The 17,888-nt window shown below is 38.9% G+C and overlaps 1 protein-coding gene across 1 annotated transcript in view; it reads left to right on the top strand.

Annotated features, from left to right (window-relative positions):
- Positions 1 to 17,644, top strand: part of SLC39A8 (solute carrier family 39 member 8) — a 72,335-nt gene extending 54,691 nt beyond the window's left edge. Inside the window, exons 7-9 of the mRNA XM_060147114.1 lie at positions 13,446 to 13,653; positions 13,854 to 14,038; positions 16,137 to 17,644. Coding sequence (XP_060003097.1) covers positions 13,446 to 13,653; positions 13,854 to 14,038; positions 16,137 to 16,286 — 543 coding nt within the window. The 3' untranslated portion in view covers positions 16,287 to 17,644. The remainder of the gene's footprint in view (positions 1 to 13,445; positions 13,654 to 13,853; positions 14,039 to 16,136) is intronic.
- The last annotated feature ends 244 nt before the right edge of the window (positions 17,645 to 17,888 follow it).

Genomic DNA, 17,888 nt, shown 5'->3' with positions numbered 1-17,888 from the left:
ACTCATTCACTTGTCATGTATCCTGTGATCATATGCCTAATGCCAGTCTCTGTTCCACGCCCTGGAGATATTGTGGCAAATTAGACAGAAAATGTCTCTGATCTCTGGCACTGTTTTTGTTCCAGTGGGTACATAGCCCAACATTATAGGGTTACAGATGCTGTGCAGGGAATTGAAATGTGGTGATGTCTGGGCAGCTCGTTTGGGTGGTCAGGAACATATTTAAGCTAAAATCTGAACTGTAGGAAGCAGCTCTCTATGCAAAGATCAGGGAGAAGACGGTCATGGCTGTGGAAACAGCCAGCACAAAGTCTCCAGGGTGGGGAAGAGTTTGGTGGGTTTTAGGAATTGAAAGAAGATCAGAGTAGCCAAGGCACAAGGGATGCTGGCATGAAATGACATTGGAGAAAATTTTAGATGGAACTCCTTCAAAGTAAGTGTTACTGTGTTTTAACGTTTAAATAAGTATCGATAATCTCAAATAAGCCTCTGGTTCTAAAATTACATTTTATTAAATTAAATGTAACAGACTCAGGAAGGGACAGTCAAAAAACAACTGTATAGTTCCTATCCATACTGCAGTCTGTAAACAACAGATTATATGGAGTAGATTTGAAAGCCCGAGATGGTGTTTTATTCCCTCAGTGATTGGAGGTATTATTTTAAGTGTGTCTGAAGTGTTAGCAAACCCCAAAACATCAGCTTAGCGTATTCTACTCAAAACCAGAGGTATGGGCTTCCCTGGTGGCGCAGTGGTTGAGAGTCCGCCTGCCGATGCAGGGAACACGGGTTCGTGCCCCGGTCCGGGAAGATCCCACATGCCGCGGAGCGGCTGGGCCCGTGAGCCATGGCCGCTGAGCCTGCGCGTCCGGAGCCTGTGCTCCGCAACGGGAGAGGCCACGACAGTGAGAGGCTCGCGTACCACAAAAAAAACCCAAAAAACAAAAACCCAGAGGTACTTGAATTACTGGCACCCTCCATGATGGAGACTGGCAACAACAATAAAATAACCCACTATCATAGGAATAAATTACTGAACACAGAATTTCTTATCTGGAAAAACTCAGTCCTTTTGAGCAGTCTTCTCTGCCTTTTATTGCATGGGCTTAGGAGTCAAATCATCTGGGTTCAATGGCTTTTCCATCTCTAGCTGTGTGGTTTTGGTCCAGCCCTTACCTCTAGTACCTGCATTACTGCATCTGCGTTTGGATGTTAGAGGTGCTCAGCTCACGGCGTTTAGCAGAGTACCTTGCAGATGGTAAGCACTCAACAGTGTTAGTCACCTTTGTTGCTACTATGATATTTTGCCCCCTTCCTCCAACAATCTTCTGAAAAACGTGTAAGTATCCTCGAGTTAGATGCAAGGCGGCTGCTGGTAAAAGTCTTCTGCCCTTTGGAGGTCACCGGGACGGATGTGGAGGCACTGATGTCTGCTGACTAGGATGTGATTTGGCATCCCATTACTCCATCCAGTTCAGCAAAACAAGACCCCCCCCTCCCCTTGATTTATTTAAAAGAAAAATTTACTGAACACCTACTAGTGTTAAACTTTGGGCTGAAATGAAAAAAAAAAAATCCTTGTCCACAAGGAGCTTTTGATCTGGCTCCACGACGTTAAAGAATTGGTGACAAAGCAAGCAAAGAACAACAAAAACACTTCTGCACTTTCAGAGTGTTTTTTTTTAATGTAGATGAACCAATTTGGAATTGATTAATGAACATTTTTCCATGCACCCTTTACCCATGTTGTGTAACTGCCCTTATGTTTGTTCTTTGGAAAGACTGGAATAGATGCTTCATGTGACAATGATTTGTGAACCTGTCATGAGAGAAAATGTACTTTTACTATTACTTGACCTTCATTTATTCAGACAACAAATGTTCAGAGTGCCTGCAGTGCTAGATACTGGAGGAACAGGAGTGAATAAGAGAAAATAAAACCCCATATTTTCTGGAGATCACAGGTGTAGTTTGTTTGGCATAGAAGGTTAAATCCTGTCTCTGCTCCTTTCTAGAGGTGTGACTTTGGGCAAGTTACTTAATTAACCTCTTTATAACTCAATTTCCTCATCTATAAAATGGAACTAATAACCTCATGGGGTTATTGTGAAGATTAAATGACTTTACTACTAATGACTTGTGCTACTACTATTATCATTTTACTGTTCTGAGTTCCCTGAGTACATCCTGTGTCTTTCATGCTCAATTCCTCACTATCAAATTTCTTTTCTTGAATATAAAAAAAGAATGTATATATATATATATATATATGTATAACTGAATCACTTTACCATACAGCAGAAATTAACACAATATTGTAAATCAACTATACCTCAATACAAATTTCTTTTCTTAAACTGGTGAGCAAATCTTCAGAGTATCCATTTGCATCTTTAAGAGGGAATGAGGTTCCGGTACCCTTATCCCCTTTGTCGTTCTCACCCCTCACTCTCCACATACAAAGTAGAGATGCTCTGTTTTTCTAAACTGTTGAAATATAGACCGGGGCCGGCTGCCTCCTCAGAGAACAGGATTATTTCTAACCCTCTGTTGCTCACCTTCTTCTCTACTGGCAGACTGCCTGTTTCTTGGTGGCCCGCCTGTGGTCCTCATCACCTCTTCTGTCGCGGTGACTGCGGTTGGTACTTGCTCTTGTCCCTCTTGTCACCTGTCATCCCTTGCCTCTTATCACTTTCCCAAACTTCTTGCTCTAAGAGGCTTGCATTTCTAGATCTCTGCCAATCAGACGGCCTGCCCTCGTCTTTTGCAGGGCTCGATAGTCAATCACTTGTAGTACACTGGGTGGGATCTTCTTTATTTCAGTTCTTTTCACATAATTCATGTCAAATGGTAATTACAACACAGGCAGCTGCTGCATGGCGTTGGTTCCTCTACCACATCCCACCCTACTCCTGTTTCCTCCTCTGAATTATTCTGGGAGACTTGATGCTGAGCAATGTAGATATCCCTGGCGTTGGGGAACCCCATTTTTCAGGAGCCCCGCAACAAATTTCTCCAACTTAAATGAAAATTTAACCAATTTCCTGGTGCTCTGACTTCCTTTAAGGCTTCTCAGTAACAATGAGAGTTGCGCGGGCTGGGGAGTACATCATGTAAGCTTTTTCTAAGAAACGATATCCTGCTTCTCAAATGTATCAGAGCACTAATGCCCTCCTCCATCTGTAGTAACAGTAGGCATCCTTTTAGAGAGGCGTAAGTAGTCCATTAGGGTAACTGTAAATACTTAATTAGTGTATACTCTAAGTTCCATTGGCAAAATAGTAACATAATTTCTTGAAAACCCCTCAGATTTCTCCTAAATTATTTTTGTCAGGACAGTAAAATGATATGGTCCCAACTGCAAATGAAAGACAATTATTTCAACTGCTAAAGAGCTAAATAACTTCAATCACCTCTCACAGAAGGGATGGAGGGAAAGGAAACAATTTTCAAGCTTTCGGGAAATTATTATTTTCTCGTTAATGGTTATTTTCATTGGCAAAGAGAGTTTTGAAAATAGTTATGAGGTTTGTCTTGAAACCAAATGACTAGAGACTAAGTGCATTTGAATTATATTTGGTTATATGCATTAAAGATAAAATTAATTTCTCTTTTCTCATATGAAGTCTGATTTTGGTTATAGCGAGCTGAGACTGACTCTTAAGGGCTAGAGGAAGGACAAAGGAACCACCAGCTATAAAGTCCATTGAAATCTCTTGAAAATACAGCCATAAAAGCAAAGCCCATCGAAATTTTATACTTGTATAGTGCCTTTAACTCTTTATATCTTTGTGTCTATTTAATCCTTTTCGTAAGTTTTCCTGTTCAAATATACATGATAGTATATAAAGAGTCTGTGAGTGTTGTGTGTGAAGTGAGCATTTAACTTTGAATCAGTCGTGTCCTTTCCAGAATGAGGTGGCACTTTCAAGGATAAATAAAAAATAGAAAAAGGGCAGTTTACAAAACTCTGGGCAAGTTGTGGGTGAACCACAGGGGAGAGTACAGTAAACCTGGGGCTTGAAATGGTGGAGCAGTTAGCAATCTTATGTCCAAAGGGAAAGGGGAAGGAAGAAGCTACTAGAACTGGGAGGGAACTAATCTTGGACAGAAAGCCACTGTTCAGTGGAGCAGTGACCTTTAATTAGGGACATAGCCAGCCTAAGTTGCCCCTCAAGGAGGGAGCCTGGGGGATAAATTAAGCAAACATTGGGATGGCCAATGAAAGATACCAAGTGACATTTACAGTCAGGTCTTCTCACTCACTTTATTACTGAGAGCATCCTCAGTGATAGGCTCTTATGAGATTTAATGGAATAGAGTTGTCTTCATATTCTGTGCCTTTTACAAGAGGTCCATCTATATATTTTTTCCAGATCTCTGCCAGCAGTTTCCAATTTTGTTTTTTGAAAGTCTCTGATCACCTGGCCAACTCTTTTAGCACCCACCCATGAGTTAGAGTAGATGTATATCTCAGGCCATTACTTCTACAGGAAGTTCAACACAACACTCAAAAGTTCTGCCCACTTGGAGGATTTATCTTTATTGTTTTAAGTTCATTGTGAGTAAGATTGTATAGCTGGTTGGTGCTGGAACACTCACTATTCACAGTTAACTGGCTATAGGAAATGCCCCATGTAGCCTTATTGTTGTTAAGGGAAAAGAGATGAACTATGAGGTTTAGATTATGAGAGTCTGAATCGACTGCCATTGCAATCTGTGTCTTCAAGACTGGTGTGGGCTTGTACTCGTATATACAATTTAATGATGGAATGCTGGTGGGAACAGCTGATTTATGGCTTGCTGGGAATGATCTCAGGGCCACTAGATGTTCCATGGGCACAAGGTAAGTCTCTAGAAGGACCTAGGAACAAGCAAGGAACTGCTTTCGAGATAAAGAATAGTTTATGGCAAAAAAGGTCATGGCTTTAACCTAACATCTTAAGGGTCTGCACTGTGATTCTCTGATCAGGGATTGCCAGAAGGCTCCTTTCAGCATCTCTGTCTGCCGCAGATTATCCCAATTCCACTGGCTCTGCTGGGTCCTAAGAACCAACTGGCAGGAAAGCTTGCAATATAGCCTAGAGCTTGCAGAGTCCTTTCATGTTCTGGGCTTCATTGAAAATTGAAGCCCACCCATGGGTAACCAATGTCCCACTTCCCCATACTTTGAATATATGCAAAACCCAATTAAATTCCATTTTTGGGGGTCTGTTTTTTATGGCCACTTCCAGTACCAGTGATTCTATCAGGATCCCAATGGGAAACAGATGGATTACTCAGATAAGAATAATTTGAGGAAGATTTATTTATAAGGTGTGAGTGGGTTATAAGAGTAGCGCATGAACCAGGGACCAGTAATGGTAAAGTTGTTACCACCCCTGGGCCCAAAGGATGGCGAAGAAGGAGCAGTTACTAGAACCTGGGAAGAGAGTTGTCTTGAGAAGAGCTGTATTCTCCATTTGAGGGTCACTGACAGCTTGAGGTGACCACACAAAGGGGTATCAGAGGAATAAGTACCCTGACTTCTCCTTTCTTTCTCCCCGTAAGCTCCCTCTGGGGCTTCCCAGTGGTCTATCTCAAATGGAAACCAGAGGATAAGAAGCCTGTAGCAGTGGCCCATTCAGGAAAACAGCTTCAGGACAGAGAGCGGGGCGAGAACGTGGAGAGTCATTCTAAAAGGGCAGAGGGGAATTCATTGTCATGGGCCTGAAGTTTGAGTTTGGACTATAAATTCCAGCAACATGGAGATTCTTTTATTTATATTTCTGTCCTCGGTTCCTAGCACCATTCCTGCCTGCTTTAAAATAGGTGTTTGGTAACTAATTAAGGAGCCTAATCCCAACACCTCCTGTGTGATGGCGAGCAAGTCATTTATATTCTTAGACAGTCATTCTCCTCATCTCTAAAATTAGGATACTACTATCTGTTCTGTTTTACTCATGAGGATGTTGTAAAGGTCAACAGGAAACGAAGACACTAATATATGCGAGTGCTTTGTAAACTGTGAAATGCTGAATACGCAAGATACTACTTTACATCTTAGAGATTCCTTTCTTCCTATACCAGTCAGTTATCTGACTCATATAAACTTACTAATTTAGATTGCATACATTTCACAGTGGGTTTTACCTTCTGGCTAATTAACCTCCTGACTCTTTCATACACCTTGAACTCCAGTAGTTGAAAGCTCAATAGCTTTCTTCAAGTGTATATTTATGTCCAAGCTCAAGCATCCTTGTTAAAAGTTTTCCTTGTTTATTTTTAACACGTGTCACTGCACCCTCTCACTTCTCTAAAGCTCTTTTTTGGGTAGATTTACTTTTTCTCCTATTTTCTCCAATCATCTTGATCAGTATGCTCCTAAATTTATTCAAGGATCATATGTGAGCAATCTTCTGTCTTGCACACTTTTCTCTTAGGCAGTTTTTGTTTTTCTTCCTTTTAATAATGCTGTGTTCATCTGTACTTTGTTAGGTAAAATGATCTGTGTGACACAGTAATAACTATTCACGGAGCACTTAGCAGTTCATAAACATCTTATTTAATCATCACAACAATCCTATGAAGTTAGTAGTAGTATTTTCTCCATTCTACAGATAAGGAATCTGAAGTCAGATTCCAAGTAATTTTTTTTTAAGAGCAGTTTTAAGTTCATAGCAAAATTGAGAAGAAAGTACAGAGATTTCCCATATATCCCCTTCCTCACACTTGCCTAGCCTCCCCCATTATCAATATCCCCCAGCAAGTCAGTACCTTTGTTACAATTGATGAACCTGCATTGACACATCATAAGCGCCCAAAGTCCATAGTTTATAGTTCACTCTTGGTGTTGTACATTCCATGGGTTTCGACAAATGTGTAATATAGCCACCATTGTAGTATCATATAGAGTATGTTCACTGCCCTAAAAATTCTCTGTGCTCCACCTATCCATCCCTTTCTTTTTCCCCAGCTCCTGGCAACCACTCATCTTTTTACTGTCTCCCGTTTTGCCATTTTCAGAATGTCAAATAGTTGGAATCATAGAATGTAGCCTTTTCAGATTGGCCTCTTTCACTTAGTAATATGCATTTAAGATTCATCCATGTCTTTTCATGGCTTGATAGCTCATTTGGGGGTGTGTGTAACAAGATTCCGTTGTCTGGATGTACCATAGTTTATTTATCCATTCACCTAATTAAGGAGATCTTAGTTGCTTCCAAGTTTTGGCAATTAGGAATAAAGGTGCTGTAAACAACAGGTTTTGATGTGGACATAAGTCTCCAACTTCTTTGGGTAAACACCAAGGAGCATAATTTCTGAATCATATGGGAAGGGTATGTTTAGTTTTATAAGAAACTGACAAAATGTCTTCCAAAGTGGCTGCACCATTTTGCATTCCCTCCAGCAATGAATGAGAGTACCTGTTGCTCCACATCCTTGCCAGTATTTGGTGTTGTCAGTGTTCCTGAGTTTGGCCATTCTAATAGGTGTGTAGTGTTATCTTGCTTTAATTTGCATTTTCCTGATGACATATGATGTCATATCCTTATCTGCCATCTGTATGTCTTCTTTGATGAAGTGTCTGTTAAAGTCTTTAGCCCATTGTTTAATAGGGTTTTGTGTTTTCTTATTGTTTAGTTTTAAGACCTCCTTGTATATTTTGTTTAAGTCCTTTATCAGATGTGTCTTTTACAAATATTTTCTCACATTCTGTGGCTTGTCTTCTCATTCTATTGACATTGTCTTTTGCAAAGCAGAAGTTTTAAAATTTTAATAAAGTCCAGGCTATCAATTATTTCTTTCATGGATTATGCTTTTGGTGTTGTATCTAAAGAGTCATGGCCATACTCAGGGTCATCTAGGTTTTCTCCTGTCTTATCGTCTAGGAGTTTTAGAGTTTTGCATTTGCATTTAGGTCTGTGATCCATTTTGAGTTCATTTTTGTGAAGGGTGTCAAACCTGTGTCTAGGTTTATTTATTTATTTTTATTCATGTGGATGTCCACTTCTTCCAGTACTATTTGTTGAAAAGACTGTCTTTCTCCATTGTATTGCTTTTGCTTCTTTGTCAAAGACAAGTTGACCGTATTTATATGCGTCTACTTCTGGGCTCTCTATTCTGTTCCATTGATGTTTGTCTACTCTTTCATCGGTACCACACCATCTTGATTACTGTAGGTTTATAGTAAGTCTTGAAATCAGATAGTGTCAGTTCTCCAAATTCGTTTCTTTCCTTCAATGTTGTGTTAGCTGTTCTAGGTATTTTGCGTTTTCATATAAACTTTAGAATCACAAAATATCCACAAAATAACTTGCTGGGATTTTGACTGGGATTGTACTGAATCTATAGATCAAATTGGGAAGGACTGACATCTTGACAATTCTATGTTGAGTCCTCTAATGCATGAACAGAATAGTTTTTCTTTGGTTTCTTTCATTATAGTTTTGTGCTTTTCCTCATATAGATCTTCTACATATTTTGTTAGATTTATACCTAAGTATTTCATTTTTAGGGGGTGCTAATGTAAATGGTATTATGATTTTAATTTCAGATTCCACTTATTCATTGCTGGTTTATTGGAAAGCAACTATTATATATTAACCTGTGTCCTGCAACCTTGCTATACTTGCTTATTATATTCTAGGAGCTTTTTTTAAAAATTCTTTTGCATTTTCTACATAGACATATGCCAACAAAAACAGTTTTATTTATTTCTTCCCTATGTGTGTATACCTTTTATTTCCTTTTCTTGTCTCATGTTAGCTAGGACCCAAGTAACTTTCCAAATGACACAGAGCTGTTAAGTAGCAGAGCCATTACTTAATCTCACACCCATTTTGTGCCAAAGCCCATACCCTTTAATCATTAAGCTAGCTTGCATTCAGTGCCCCTTTGTTTAACTCTCACCTCTCTTTATTTGCAGCCTCTTAAAATAATATTTTATTGTTTTTATTTATATTACATTCACTTCTCTTTTATGGGCATAGATTTTATGTTCCTTTGCATACAATTTTCAGCTCTTGTTTGTTTACTTATACTTCCTTTTGCCATCTTTGATGTTTTTTGAAGTGTTTCTACTTTCCTTTTTGACTTTTTTTTTTTTTTTTTACCAGAGTTCTTGCTCTGCAAAATTCTTTCAGCATGGGATGTAGAATTTGAAATTTAACTTTCACCTGCAGTGGTTGCTCATTTTTACCTTCTTATCAAGAAAATATATAGACAATAAACCACAAAACCATTTTTATTAATCATGACTCACCTTGCCTCCTCCAATGCACAGTGAGGTCTGACAGTGCTCATGCCATTAACTTAACAAAAGAAGTTGCACTTAGTGGGACAATACACCCTCTTTTTAATGCAGACCAAACCGGCCAGGCAGCTTGCTTCTCCAGCTTTACCTTGTTCGATGATGATAACTCCTGAGTCATCACAGGTTCACTTTTCCCTCTCCTGAGGTTCTCACCCCATGGCTTTAATGTTTTGTTTTCTGAGTATTGAAATAATATATAATAAGTGCAAAAAAAAAAAAAATCCAGGACACCCATAAAAGATAAAAGAAAAACACCAAGGATTATCCACAGTATTATCTCCTAGGGAGAACCATGATTCGCATTTTTGTATATATCTTTCCAAGTATGTTTGTGCTTTAGACCATCATGAAATTATATTAATAACTTTTACAAAAAGGTGCGTCCTATGCAGGAGAGCTAAATTCTTTTTTTTTGCGGTACTCGGGCCTCTCACCGCTGTGGCCTCTCCCGTTGCGGAGCACAGGCTCCGGACGCGCAGGCTCAGCGGCCATGGCTCACGGGCACAGCCGCCCCGCGGCATGTGGGATCTTCCCGGACCGGGGCACGAACCCGTGTCCCCTCATCGGCAGGCGGACTCTCAACCACTGCGCCACCAGGGAAGCCCCTCGTCTTCCTCTTTTGATTTCTCTTCCTTTTCCTCCCAACTCGTGCCACTCCTCCTTCTCCTTGTGTCCCTCTTTGGTCTTCTTCCTCCTTGCTTAAACTCAGACTGCTCTGCAATACGCATACCTGCCTTCTTCCATTTGATTTCTTAGTACATTTTTTCCTTTTACTTTGTGCTTCTTCCCCTCCGTACTTGTGTTGGGATTCTACTCAGTGTCCTCTCTCCTCTCATAACTTTGTTCCATGCTATTCTTTCCCCCCCTATTCTGATTAGTCTGCACTTTGCTTTGACTTTCATTTTCATTAATTACTAAGGTGAGCAATGTTAAGAGCCTTGCTGATGATTACACAGTAATTCTTGTCAGAGCCGAGCGAGAACTTGGTTCTCCTGGACCATCTAGTGATGGTCTTTTCACTAGATTGAGTTGCCTTATCCTGGCTGAGGTTAGAAAGAGCCTCACATTTAGTATACAAGTCAAACAAGGAAGAAAGCAAGCAAGCAACAACAGCAAAGAAAAATAAAAAATAAAGGGAAAGAGAAGAATAGTCCCTCATTTAACTAAAGGGACTTGACTTAATTGTCTCTCTGCACAGTGACTTTGTTCCAGCTGAATTAAAAGAGAACTGTTTGTGAATGTTTGCCTTCTTTCATTTGTTCTAAGACTATTAAAAATGTATAACTGTCAACCTACCCAACAGTGTCATTTGAGACCTAAGATTATAAGGCTAAAAGGAAGCATAATAAATAGAGTCAGTAATATCTGTACTCAGAGGTAAGAGAACCATGCCTGATATATTAATTTAATTTCTTTTTCCAAATTAAAGGAGTTTGTGTACAGACTCTGTACAAAATATCAGGCAGTCAAGACTTGGTCTTATAATCTTTCCCCTAAATCATCACAAGTAAATAAGGAAATTATAAATATGTGATTAGGTAAACCAAGTTGGAAGAGGAAAACAAGTGGTCTTATTAAATGTATCTTGGCAGTAGGTTTTTGCAAAGCCAAGGTCACTTCCTCTGTGGCTTTTTCTCATGACTGCCTTTGTTTCTCTTTTGGCAATAATTGCTTCCTGATCCGGAGCATTTCTTATCCAAGCTACCCATTTGACATGAACTAAGTCACTGTTGTTTATTACGTTGTGCATTTAAGATATATCAATTAATTAAATTAATTAAACAAGGAGACAATTAAGCTGAGGTGGCTGTAATGTCATATACAAGCAATCCAAAATCTAAGCCTGTAAATGTCTCAATGTTACAAAATCAAAACCTAAGGACAATCCATTGCAAACAGCCATCTAGGCTTTAAGCCGTAGCCAGTCAATAATTTTCTTGCTTTGCTTCCGTCTTTTCTCAGTAAAAGTGTCTCCCTGCGCTTCCTGTCCATGGAATGCTCCTAACCACTTCTGGTTTGACACTGCCAGATTGGAATCCATTCTTGATCAAATAAGATCTTAAACTTATTCATTTGCCTCAGTTTATGTTTTTAACACTATATAGTAAAAAGACCACATTTGAAAACCAGATGGAATTCTTTTTATGCGGATGAGAATTGCCTTTTAAAGTAAAAGGAGGTTAAATACTTATTCCAACGTTGCTTCCAGTGTTTTTGAGAGAAAGGGGGTGTTCTCCTTGCAAATTGCCTTCAGACTTTACCACAAACAGGAGGTGTTCCCTACCCCCCACCATAAGTTTGGAGTAGTAGAACAGTTACTAGAAAAAGCACACTTCTTTCTTTTGTATCCCTAGGAAGTTCACCAGCCTTTCTGTGCTTTAGTGTCCTCAACCATAAAATGATGGATAATAGCAGTACTTAACTCATAGAATGGCTCTAAAGGAATTAAATATCTAAATTGCTTAGTACAGTGCCTGGCACATAATAAACACCATATGCCTTTGCTATTACTGTTTCTACCGCTACTAACAGCTAGCAACTACTACTGACAATCCTCCCTCCTTTCATATTAATTTAAGAATTTATTGGCTCCAGGGCTTCCCTGGTGGCGCAGTGGTTGGGAGTCCGCCTGCCGATGCAGGGGACACGGATTCGTGCCCCGGTCCGGGAAGATCCCACATGCCGCGGAGCGGCTGGGCCCGTGAGCCATGGCCGCTGAGCCTGCGCGTCCGGAGCCTGTGCTCCGCAACGGGAGAGGCCACAACAGGGAGAGGCCCGCGTAACGCAAAAAAAAAAAAAAAAAAAAAAAAAAAAGAATTTATTGGCGCCAAATGACTTTTGGCTGTGTCTACAGACAAAAAACATCCCTCAAAGCTGAAGATTTGCCACTAATGAAACAGTGAAAAGATGTGTGGCAGGATCTACCTTCAATTCTGAAAGGAGGTCCCCAAACAGTTTTGAGCGATGAAGTGACGTCAGAGTACTCGCACAACCGCGCACATGATTGCTCTGAAGGAAGCCCTTTTCAGCTGATATATATTGCACATTTTTAAAAGAGTCAGTCGTATACTTTACATCTTGTTTCTCCAAGGTAAATACGCTTCTTGCAGATAGAAGCTGTATTTTCCACTTCTGTGCACTTTGCATAGCATACAGTACACTGTTGTACAAATTGCAGGTATTCAATAAATATGTTGATTAGCTGCTGAGGTAGAGTTGCAGGAAGGAGAAATAGGAATAAAATGTTCTCCAGTTAATTGCAAATTGCTTCCCTGCTTAAAAATGAATTTGCCTTTTATTATCTTTTTCCACAGTTTCTGGAAGATGTTACAGTTGGCATTTGTCATTTGATTATATACAATTTTGTAAATTTGATTGAAATTTGAATTCTTACAACGGGTCTGTTGTAGGGTTTTCTATTTTTATTGTTGTTTCAAAGTGGAAAGAAGTGTTGTGTAAAAGCAAGCCTGTTCCAATCACACTTCATGGAATTTGTTAAGAGAATCATTGAAATTTAGAGCTTGTAGGGACCACGTTGTTACAGCCTAAACACGCAGCACACTACCTGAATACCGTGGAAACTTAATAAGTCATTGAAAAATAAATGAACCATTGAGTACACTCTCTTCACTTCACAATTGAAGAAACTGAGGCCCAGATTCCTTGCCCGCAGTCACACAGTGGCATAAGATAGATTAAAATAAATGTTCCTTGATATCATCATGCTTTAAATATGGATCTCACATTTAAATTGTAACATGGAAGAGACTTTAAATTTAGTCTTTGACAAACTTCTTTTACTTTAAAGAATGTGAATAAATCAAATTCTTGGTTAGTATCAGTTACACTTTAGGAAGGCAGTCGTAAGAATTTGTTCATACAAGTCGAAAGGATTGTTTGAAGGTGAAACCAAAGCGAAATGTTTTTCAAGTGGTTTGTTCAAGGCCTGTCAATCTCTTCCTTTCCTTTCTCCCTCCCATAAGTTTTTTTCTCTGTTTTTATATGATTAGGGGTTCCTATCTACTATGAAAGACTTTCTGGTGGAGACATTTGTCTCTCTCAACACGTAACACATCCACTTCTGTGCATCACTTAGACTTTCAAGAAATATTGGTGGTATCCTGTTGACTGATTTTCTGTTATTTCGCAGGATGGAAAAAAAGAGTCAAGCTCATGTACCTGTATGAAGGGGCCGAAGCTCTCAGAAATAGGGACCATTGCCTGGATGATAACGCTCAGTGATGCCCTCCACAATTTCATCGATGGCCTGGCCATCGGGGCCTCCTGCACCTTGTCTCTTCTGCAGGGACTCAGCACTTCGATCGCCATCCTGTGCGAGGAGTTCCCTCATGAGTTAGGTAAGGGACTCTGCTCTTGTTCTCCAAGTCCGGTGCTTCTTGGTTTCAGGGGAGGGAGACGTTTCAGGTGACACACTCTTAAAAATCCTGCTGATGCCTCAAAAAGTCGGAGCCCTTTTTTAGACAATGATGATTTTCTTTTATTTCATCCCCAAATAGGAAAGTACCCCTACCCACTTGATGTGTTCTTCTTCTTTTAGGGGACTTTGTGATCCTACTCAATGCAGGAATGAGTACTCGACAAGCCTTATTATTCAATTTCCTTTCTGCGTGTTCCTGCTATGTTGGGCTGGCTTTTGGCATCTTGGTGGGCAATAATTTTGCTCCAAATATTATATTTGCCCTTGCTGGAGGCATGTTCCTCTATATTTCTCTGGCGGATATGGTAAGAAATTTTAAGATTTTTGTCTTGTTTTAATTTAAATTTGGAATGACACATCTGGGTTATGAATTGACTAAGGGTGACCTTTTGCTTTCCACAGTGTGGAAGGCCTTTCTGTTGTAGTTTAAAATATTCCTGGTCCAACAGATAACTCTTTTTCAGTAGTTTGTACTAATAGTGATCTGAAAGTGATTCTCCTTGATTGTTTGATCTAGGATCTCCTTGACAGAGGATGAAATGACTTATTTTTGCTGAAGGAGAGATATCTTCCTGGGTGTTTTGCCTTGTGGGTAAAGCTTGTATTCTATAGTATGTCTCCATGGGACTTTCCTCTCTTCTTTTGTTAGGATGTCACATTCAGAAGGGAATAACTTGTTAAAGTAAATAGCATTTTGTTATTTCAAAGTTCTGAACAGTGAGAGCCTTTTGAGTTAAAACTAAAACTGGTAAATTAAAATTGAACGGTATTTACTTGGGACGGTATATATTTGTATCTATGTTTATGTCTATGCTGTGTCTGTCTTTATGTCTGTGTGTGTGTAAGAGAGAGAATACCAATGGTCCTGTGCATTTTCAAATAAATCGTGGACAGCTTTCTAGAAAATGAAAATGTGCTAAGTGGATGCAACTCAAGGAATGTTTCTTTTGCATTTGGAACTGAGGATGTATTACATACATAATTTAATAATTTAATGTCCTTCATCTGCGTTCTTAGTTCCAAATGATAACTGTCTAGCTCTGTTCATTGTTCTGTGCAGGCCCTTAGAAGTGCGAGGATTTCATCTCTTAGAACCATCACTGCATTTATGTTTTTCTTCACAGAATTAATGGCTCATAGCGTATTTTATGCTAGGTCATCACTTCTCCTTTCTGTAATGTAAGAACAGAATCTATTAGAGTTATTCAATTTAAAGAAATAATACTAATAAATGATGCTGTATATACTTACGTGCTTTTTTCAGAAAGCATACTTGCTTCTTTCAGAGCGGTTTCATAAATGTCATCCATTTTATCCCAGTAAGTTTTCTCAAATCAGGCAGGTGGATTGACAGTGGATTCTGGAGACCTCTTGGATGCTTCGGGACAATGCACCGCTGTATGCATTGCATGTATAGCAAATCAATGTGTGTGTAGCAGATCACTTTGAAATATGTTTTGAAATGATGGCATTTACAGATCTCCTCATGAAGCCTTTTCAGTAGAAGTTATATGCTGAGAAAGGATAGCTTTTAAGTACAGAACTTGGGGTTTTAATTGCTTTCACTGCAATAAGATTGTTTTAGTCTTCATTTCAAGAACAGAGCACAGTTTATTTAAAAACCTTATGATTTTGCAAGCAAAAGGAGACAAATTGAAGAGAACAGGAATTAAATATATAGTGATTTCTAAAAATGTATTTAATCAGCTACTATTGATTGATATTTTTGTATCAGGCTTGGAAATTGTGGACCCTGGAGGGAGCAAAAAAGGCACAGTCCCCGTGTTCCTGGGGCTTCTGTCTACAAAGAGGGGAACCTGAAATTCAACAAACAAACAAAATCACACACGATTACATAATTACAAATAAAAAACTGTGAAATGAAAGGAAAAACAATATATAGGATGAAAGATGATAATAAGGGAACCTAAATTAGGAGGACCTAAGAGAAGCCTTCCGAGGAAAGTAAGATTTAAGCTGAAACTTCAAAGATTTAGCTCATTGAACATTTTGAGGGAAAAGGGTTCAGATAGAGGTTTTGGTGGGTGTGAAGATGTTGAGGATGGAAAGAGGCTGGATGCATTTGAGGTCCAAAAAGAATGGTGTGGACGGAGCACAGAGAGCAAAGAAGAGAGCTGGGGAAGAGAGAGAGAGAGAGAGAGACATAAAATGAGGTACATCCCATCCCACTGTATTGACTCACTTGGGGAACACTATTTTCGTACTTTTCTTCTTGTTGATGTCTAGTGGGCTGGATATCACTGTTATGCTGTCTATACTAAAACATCTAAACAACTCAGAGAAATGCTCGTCCCCTCCCACCTCCACAGGAATCTATCAGTGACAGTTTTATGTTCTCCCACAAGATGGCAACAGTTATCTAACAATATATCTTTCCTCTAGTTTCCAGAGATGAATGATATGCTGAGAGAAAAGGTAACTGGAAGAAAAACCGATTTCACCTTCTTCATGATTCAGAATGCTGGGGTGTTAACTGGATTCACAGCCATTCTACTCATTACTTTGTATGCAGGAGAAATTGAATTGGAGTAATGGGAAGTGAAAGATGGTGTTGTTAACGAAGGCATTTAATAAATAAAACAGCTCCTATTTAGTTAAAAGATAATTTTGTTTTCAGCTGTAGGTCAAGAAAGCTGATTGTTGGTTTTCTGATCTGTGACATAGGCCATTATTTGTTGTTAAAAATCCTTCAAAAAGCTTTTCAGTTCCAGCCTGAGAAGCCTGATACATGAGGTATTTGTTAAATACTCACTTTTTTTAATGTTTCATGCACACTAAAAATCATCACAGAGCAAGAAACGACGCATTCTATAATCATTTTGACACCAAGACTTGGAGAAAAATACAGACTAGGCCGTATAAGCCTTTGAACCTCTATGGTTGTATCAAATGTTCAAGTAGTTTCAGAGTGGTTTTCTTTGAATTAATTTGTTTTAGTGCTTTCACAAGCAAGTACACAGATACAAATGATTCCAAGGCCTTAGTGAACCCAGGAGAGAAAGATTGCTCATAACTTTTGTTTTGTTTTATATTTCAGTTAGGGACTTCTAGGATTGTTTTGGAAACTATCCTGAAATAATATGAATTTTGAAATCAGTAAAGTTTTGTTAGCCCTACTAAGTCCAGACTCAGTGTAAACTCCACCAGATTCCGTAAAAAGCCAGAATTGCTTTCTTATGACTTACGTTATGGTTGTACCATGGCAAACGGCAGAACAGTATGTAAAGCTGGTGACAACAACGTTTCAGTATCCAATGTGTTTGCTTGTGAAGGTGAAGAAAATGTTCGTTTACAGAAAGAAATTGAATGTAATTTTAAGCAATTTACTTTTAAAGATGAACACAACTATTTAGCAGAGGATATTTTAAGTAAATGCGAAATAACAGCTGGACGGCTGTATGCCAAAGACTGATTGGCTAGGAAATCTATGTTCCTTATGGGTGATTGAGAGACATTCAGAAAATACTTCTTTTGTGTTCAGCCTACATTTTTCCTGTATTGTATACCTTGCAAAATAATTCCACACACCATGGTTATTTTTCTACCCTTTATAAAAGATAGAGCCTGTTTATTCATTTAGCAGATACAAAAAGTTGGTCTATAATTGAACCTTCTAACCCCAATTCACACTCCCAAGTCGTTTAAGGAAAGATGATTTGACAGTGAGGAAAATGATTGAAAGAAGCCAACAATGATCTCAGGAATTATATTTTTCTACAGACCATAAAATGATGTCACATAGCAATAATGCAGATGGGATGAATATTTAACATGTATGTTAATGTACATTTCACTCTATGACTGACAATTAAAGAATATTGTTTGACCAAACAGTAAACGCCGTTGAATCCATGTATTGTGTCATTCATTATTCATTTTAATATGTATTTTTTGTGTGACTTCCATGTACTTGGTATTATGAGGGAGAGAAATAGCTATGTTTATTTCAAAGATATTCAGCAAATAAATACTGTAAATATTAATCATTGTTCATTAAAATCAGTAAACATAGAATATATTTTTATCATTTCACCTGTTTACATTCAATCTTTTGTTTTTTGGTCTCTCCCCTTGCAGAGCACAGGCTCCGGACGCGCAGGCTCAGCGGCCATGGCTCACGGGCCCAGCCGCTCC

Source organism: Lagenorhynchus albirostris, chromosome 4 (genome assembly GCF_949774975.1).
Source record: "Lagenorhynchus albirostris chromosome 4, mLagAlb1.1, whole genome shotgun sequence".
NCBI lineage: Eukaryota > Metazoa > Chordata > Mammalia > Artiodactyla > Delphinidae > Lagenorhynchus > Lagenorhynchus albirostris.
Note: the sequence above shows the minus strand (reverse complement) of the source record. Positions and strands in the feature narration are given on the sequence as shown.